This window comes from Sitophilus oryzae, unplaced genomic scaffold (assembly GCF_002938485.1).
Source record: "Sitophilus oryzae breed Bouriz unplaced genomic scaffold, Soryzae_2.0 scaffold_172_pilon_pilon, whole genome shotgun sequence".
Classification (NCBI taxonomy): domain Eukaryota; kingdom Metazoa; phylum Arthropoda; class Insecta; order Coleoptera; family Curculionidae; genus Sitophilus; species Sitophilus oryzae.
The window spans coordinates 8248956-8256515 of NW_022146424.1; the positions used below are offsets into that span (position 1 = coordinate 8248956).

The 7560-nt window shown below is 32.2% G+C and overlaps 1 protein-coding gene across 1 annotated transcript in view; it reads left to right on the forward strand.

The window, feature by feature from the left end:
- Positions 1–5160, forward strand: part of LOC115881703 (serine/threonine-protein kinase BRSK2) — a 31557-nt gene extending 26397 nt beyond the window's left edge. The window contains exons 11-14 of the mRNA XM_030899306.1: positions 17–183; positions 2555–2738; positions 2805–2968; positions 3827–5160. Of these exons, the coding sequence (XP_030755166.1) occupies positions 17–183; positions 2555–2738; positions 2805–2968; positions 3827–4054 (743 nt within the window). The 3' untranslated portion in view covers positions 4055–5160. The remainder of the gene's footprint in view (positions 1–16; positions 184–2554; positions 2739–2804; positions 2969–3826) is intronic.
- Positions 5161–7560: the final 2400 nt, after the last annotated feature.

Below are 7560 nucleotides of genomic sequence, written 5' to 3' on the forward strand. Positions count from 1 at the left end.
AATGTTTTATTTGTAGCTTCTTCTGAAGAAGTTCATCTAACTCCCGAGTCGTCTCCAGAATTAACGAAAAAGTCCTGGTTTGGAAGTTTGATGACAACAGAAAAGGACGAGACCTTCACCATATTGGTGAAGGGCAAGCCGTTAGCTACAGTAAAGGCTGATCTGATACATGCTTTCTTATCGGTAAGATTTATACATCCATATTATTTTCGTATTTACCATATACGGTAATCGCAAACATTTTCCGATGCACGTCATCAATCATATCGAAATTGACACTAAAGCCTATAAACCTGACAATAAAATTTTGGCAAAAATGTTTAAATTTGTTGTATAATTTCAGATACCGAGCAGCTCTTCATTTGATTTCATTGAGCAAATGATTTTAACAGATATTTTATTTAGATTAAAGCTGCAAAAATTAGTTTAAAGCGATTTTTACTATCGCCATATTGGTTACATTGCGCCGCGATCAGCAACGTTGTCGTTTATTATTTGACAATTTTCATAACGTCAGTAATTATTTTGTATAATATCGTGTTGTTATTGAATCTTTTGGAGTAATTCTCGGTTTTTGCTGATTTTCATAGGCTTTTTTATAAAAATTGTACTTTTAAGCACAAACGGTTCATTTAAGAACTAAATTTTCAGTTTTTGTATTACATTTCTTGAAATTGTGTGTTGAAAATATGCCGAAGCATTTAAACAGTCGAAGCAAATAGCTTGTAGCTTTCCTGATAAACTATTTTAAACGAGAACATGACAATAAAGGTCCTTTATTACCCTTGACTGCAGCCAGAGAAGTAGATTTGATTGGTAAGCGCATTATACCATTTTCAAAGTTACTACTTATTTCGATTTGTAGCGAGTATCTGTTGCCTTAAATTTGAATATTGGTACTGTGAGTGTTAGTGACTACTGTTAATAAATAAATTAATTACTAAAATTATAATTATTCAATTAAAAATAAAACGTAAAAGTCTTGATATAATGATATGATATAATAAAAAATGATATAATAAATGTATTGTTTCCCAATTTTAAATTAAGATTCATCTCATAAATCCATCACAATCTGGCAGCGCTGTCGCCATCGCTTGTCACTCACAGTTGATCACGTGCATCGGAAATTGTTTTGCGATTACTTTACATATTATTATTTTATATTATTTATTTTTTATTTATTTATTTACGGGAAACCCCATTACATTACAAAATTTACAAAACAATATTAAAAAAAAGAAAAAAAAAATTCTTTTCTTTTTCTTTCACATCGTATAAAGATACTTAAAAACATTAAAAAATAATCCAAAAAAAAACAATAAACACTTATAAGAGAAGAGCGGTACACTAAAAAGAAGAATTAACCACACCCATCAATCACCACTCCCATTTCTAATCTTCCTCCTAAATGCCCAGTAAGAGTCATTAAAAATGTCAACATCATGAAACTTGTTCAGAGAATTAAGTGCCCTTGGAATTGGAGAGTGCTTTCCATAATTAGTGCCATGCAAAGGAATAAAGAACAGATCATTAATTCTCAATGGCCTAAATGGAACTTTGAAATCAATTTGTCTAAGTATCTCAGGACAGTCATATACGCCAATAACAATCTTATAAAAAAAGAAAAATCATAGATTAATCTCCTTTTGTCCAGAGTCTCTAAATTTAATGGGTCTAAGTTGATAATGTAACTATATTCTTGATTGTGTCTGAAAGCGCAATACCTTACAAACTTCTTTTGAACCCTTTCTATTGTTTTCTTAGATACATCGTATTGAGGATTCCATATAACAGATGCATATTCTAAAATTGATCTTACCAATGAGCAATATACTATCTGCAACGCCCATACCGACAAGTCTTTAGAGTTTCTCAATACAAAACCCAGTGCTTTTAAAGCTTTATTAGCAATTATATTAATGTGTTCATTAAAAGAAAGAGAACAATCAAAGCTTATACCCTAGTCCTTGACCAAATCCACCCGTGTCAAATGAACATGATTCAAATCATAATCAAAGGGAATCCCTGGTGATCTTTTTTTGGGAAAACTTATAACTGAACATTTACTAGCGTTTAGGGAAAGGCCGTTCACCTTACACCAGTCACCCATTCTATCTAAATCTCTCTGTAAAAGTTGGCAATCATTAACATTAGAAACAGTTCTATAATTTTTTTTTGTTTTCGTATTTACCATATACAGAGTGTCAGAGAAATAAGTGCAAATATTTTAACTGGTTATAATTCGCCAACAGAAATGTGCGCCCAAGTTAAATCTTTCTAGTCGATGTGTCAACACTGGGCGTCGAACAAGCTAAGATCCGGGTAATTGCCCTCAAAATGTTGCCATTATTTTTTTAAATTTTCAAAGTTAAATAACACGATTATTATCAATGTATTATACAAATGGTAAAGAGGAAATATGTTTCTTTTGGCCATATCTACCACCTCTTAAAATACTTGCACACCTTGGTGCAATACTTGCAATACCTTGGTAATCTAGAAGATTGTTAGTTTCATTACTAGATAAACTATGTTTCTTTTGATTCTATAGATAGCAGAGTTGAGTCATTCCGTCTCAAGTCCCATGTCATTCCGAGTGGAATATAAGAGGGGCACGGCAGGACCGGCAATGTTCCAGAGGCACGTGCGATTTCAAGTTGACATTTCCATTATAACGAAGCAAACGGAGAATGCCAAGGAACATTTATATGCCATAACTTTCACGTTGTTATCAGGTATATTGACTTGAAACTAAATTAATGTTCTTATTGTTAATTTTTTGTATGATTTTTATTTTTTAGGTAATATACGACGTTTTCGACGGGTTTGTGAGCATATCCAAGCGCAGGTTTGCACAAGAAGGCCTCCACCTAGTCCTAGGGCCCAAAGAAAATTCACAACAGACTTGTCAGAGAGCTCGTCCTGTGGGTCGGATTCCAGTGAATTGTATCTTAACACTAGACAAGTAAATACGTATTTCATTTATCAAATTGCACTATATTATAAAAAAATTAGCTGTTATTGATTACATTCAGGCTTCAAAGCATTTTTAGGATGTTTAATATTTTTTACCTTATTGCGAAAACACTTCAATGTTAAAATGTGTATCATAGATTGTCGAATTATGCATATAATGGTGTATAGTATTTAAACAAGTCTGTCCAGCTAGAGAATACATGACAGTGACATATGTCGGTCATTTTAATTTAGAGGAAAATTTTATTTGCTGGATGTCTTCTGTCGAAATCTTTCTTGACTTGTTGGACCATACTTTATGTAGGGAGGTGGTTTTATTTCAAGAATTTTGAGAAGACAATTTTAAAAATATTGTAAGGAAAGTCTAATTGATACTTTTGTTTAAAAAGTTTGATTGTTTTTCATGGTAACCATTTTCTTTAGAGAAAATGTTTTTTTTTTATTAAATGTATTTAAAATTATTTTACCGAAGAAACCATAAGTTTGAGTTACAAGCAATATTATTGAGAAAAGCAATATTATTAGTGTTTTTAAAGCAATATTATTTTCTTCATTTTTTAAATAATACACAGAAAGTTGAATTCAAATAACAAGGAGTTGAGCAATTTTGTAACAAAAGGAAGTAAATATATTTTTTTCTTCCTATTTTATATCCAATCGGTTGCTTGATTTGTCTAAATCAAATATACACTTTTCTTAAGCTTTATTCTAAATTTCAACTTTAAATATGTTCAATTGATACGAGTGCTCATTCGAAATAATGTGTTTGACAAATTGCATTCATGCTTTATCTGTTATCTCAAAAAAATTGTCAGAATAGTACAATAAAAATATTATTTTATTTTAGGTCAACGTGCTCCAGCTTGAAAACAGTGACTTGGAGAGCGAATGTAGCGTGTTCGACGTTCGCACCGCCTCCAGGGAGGTGTCCAGACGGGCCTCCACCAATAACAACACGGAGAACTGCGAACAGAACCCGCCCGGCACGCCCAAAGCGGTCCGGTCCAACTCGGAAAACACCGACTCCTGCGAGAAAACCTGCATCACCACCATGTCGGGCAGTTCAATTGCGTAATATTGGGCGGGGCTAGTGGGCGGTCTCTGGCTGTTGTACAAGCGCTACGGCGCCGCGCTTACCTGCTGGTACGGTCAAGTGTTGCGATTCGCCGTTCTTATTGGCCGGAGGGCGTGGTGGCGTCGCTCTAAGGGCGTGGCTCAATAACCAAAGACATTTCCGAAGAAAAAAATCGCATTTTTTGTTTTATGAAGTAGAATTTTACAAGAATATGAGACTCAAAATATATTTGAGTGATAATTGTGATTATTATTTATATTTATTATTAATTAATAGTTTATTGGTTATATTTTTTTCCTCAATATGTCTTTGGTTTGCCACTACGAAGTTTCAGTGAGTGAAGAAGACTTAATGCTTAATTATACGTTTAAACCGTACGATATACGTTATTTAAAACTGTTTTTGTAGCTTAATAAATGGATAAAAGCGATTTTAAAATTAATAAGCAGTTCTGCATTGAAAACTATTTGGTTTATATGTTATCAAGGCCTGAAATTTAAGGTTATTGTAAGACACGCGTTAATATATTATTGAAGGTGTTTTTTGAAATGTAAATTATTATTATTACCAAACCAACTCCTATGTCAAAGCAGACGTGATGTATCGATAAATGTCATGTCAATATAGAACTTATATCGCCGTTTTAGAAAACACTTTACCCATAAATCAAATAATACTAAATATATTAACAGGAAGAAAATAAAATTTAATTATACTCCTGAAATCGTTATAGCCTTCGAATTAGTTAAACTTGATTTCGTTATTTTTAATGTTGATTCGCGTTGTTGATTTACTTTGAACACTATGTATATAGTAGATGACTTACGGTAATGTGGACGTTTTTTAAAGAATTCGTTTAAGTATATATAATTGTGAAGTTTTATTTTAAAAAATTAACAGTTACGATATTATAGGGAGTATGCCAAAAAGTTTGCAACAAATCGATATATTGAGCGTATATTTATGAAAATTTGCCATATATAGGTATAAAATTAAACTCGGCATCGAATATGTCCATGATTAGTAACAATCAATTTAAAAATTGTGCCCTCGATTATGTAACTAAAAGTTTAATTGGTATCGCTTATATGTATAAGAACTTTTTAATTTATTTTTATTTACAGAATATGTCGCCGAAGTTTCCAGATTACAATTCGGACCACCCTGTATAAAATAAACATTTAGTTACTGGGCATGCTGACTTTTTTGTGGAAATTCAATAATCAAAAACATTTCCATTTGTTGCGAACGTTTTTTTCGTACACTGTATATCACTGTGTAATAATTTCATTCATAAACCTTATATGATCCGCAAATACCTAAAAACTAACTCATCTTTGGTAAGAGAAAAGAGAAAACAAATTGTCCACAGATATTTTTGGTAATCGTACGTAGTTAGAGATATAAACAGATACATACAATTAAAGAGATAAAATTAAAACACCAAATAAGTAAGTATAACGTAGTTGTATTTAGAGAACTAGCTAATGGTCTTTTATTGGAGAGAAAAAATCAGTGAGATTGATATTAATCTAATTCGTTTAAGATTAAAATAGAATTAATGAGAATAAAAACAATATTAAGCATTACTTATGTAATTATAGAAGTATAAATCCGACTAACAGTATAAAATATAGTTAAAATAACCGAAAGAATATTTTTCGTTTCTTGGAATATTTTTCAAAATACTTTTTTGAAGTTGTTTTATAAACTAAAAAATCTTTATGTGAATTTAAAGCTATACATTTGTGACAGGTTTGGAGACAATTTTAAATCGGCATTAAACGGTCTACACAATTTTGCTAACAAGAGAAAAAAGCCTGTGGCGCACATGCTTTTTTCCAAAAAATGTTCCAGTGATAACCCATATGCACGTCCCTGGTGAATATGTTGACACTTTTTAGCATTAAAATATGTTGCACTTTTTTGATTTGAACTTTTACCCTCAAAATTTCATTCAAATCGCTAAAAGAAGAAAATTATAATAAATCGAAAAAAAGAAAAAACTACCCAAGTAGCATTTTCACGACTTGCGACCACATGTTTACTAAACACAACGTTGGATTAGTTACAAAAAATAGTTAGCTCCCTACCTTGTGTATTAAAATAAATGTAAACGTTGTTGTAACGGACGTTGAACTAGTACTACAACAAAGTAAAAGCTTCTGCGACGTCGAATAAACGTTGTCTTGTAACCTTTTTTGCTTAAGTGATCTTTAGGTGATTCGGACAACGTAGTTACAATGTTGGGCAATAAAGAGTTTCCCGACGTCACTTTCAGGACCTATTCCAACGTTATGCAAACGTCGTCTGTTTTACTAATTCCAACGTTGTTTAGATTTCCTTATTCTTACGTTGGTAGGACGTCGAACCACTACCTTTTTGCAACTGTATTGAACCATAACCTTAAATCTTAAATTTTCACTTCATTGTTCCGTTCAGTCAGGCAGTTCAGTGCTGTTTTTGTTTTTATAAAAAAAAACTTAATTAAAATGGGACATAAGAAAGTACATATAAAACTAAATTTAAATATACATCGACATATTACCGATACTTTATCCACACCCTCGTTTGTTTAGAATATAGAGGGCGGCACAAGCTAGACTCTAGGATGACTAAATTAGGCAATCTTGCGACTAGTATACTACCTGTTAAGGCTGAACTGCGATTTTATTAGTCCAGGGTATGCGACTACTTGAACTACTCCATCTTAATCTCCAAAACAACAAAGTGAAAGCCGCCATGTTGTTGAATAAGAAAATGTTTTGTTCCTAAAATAGCAATTCCTGCTTTTTGAATCCATTAACTTGAAATATTTGACCCTAAAAAACACGCGGAAACAATTTTTTCGACTGCGAATAAATTATTCTCATTTTACTAAAAAAAAATTCATGAAATTTTTTAAGACTTCTTTAATTTTGAGGCCCATTAGTATTTTTCAAAGTAGGAACAATACATTTATCAATAAAGTTGTTTGCCTTTAACTTTTTTGTCTTGCTTAACGAGTTACAGAGTCGGTTAAAGTGTTTCAATAATTATGATCTTCAAACATCTTCCACACTTAAATACTTTTGTTTTGTTTTCCTTTACTGCCATCTGGCATATGTCTCTAACTAAATCATAAAAATAATATTTTTACTATAATTATCCCAATTTAGGATAAAACGCAACTTAGACGCCATATTATTATAGTTTTGTATTTCTGTGAATTAGGATTTTAAACAACGTTGCAGTTTGTACTAAATTAGGCTGCTAGCCAACGTCGGTATCCAACGTCGTTTCGACCCAAAAATTATTCTCCAAACTAGTGCAGACTAGGGTTGGCACGAGGTTGCGCCCCGACGTTTGGTCGTGTGACACAAAGTTGTCCCGACGTCCAAATGCTGTTTGGGTAAAAAACGTTCTAAAAGACTTTACCCCCCTGTAGCTACGAAACGAAGCAGAATCGGACGTATGTTGATATGAAAAGCAAATCTTATTTTTACACGAGGAATCTCCCACGACAG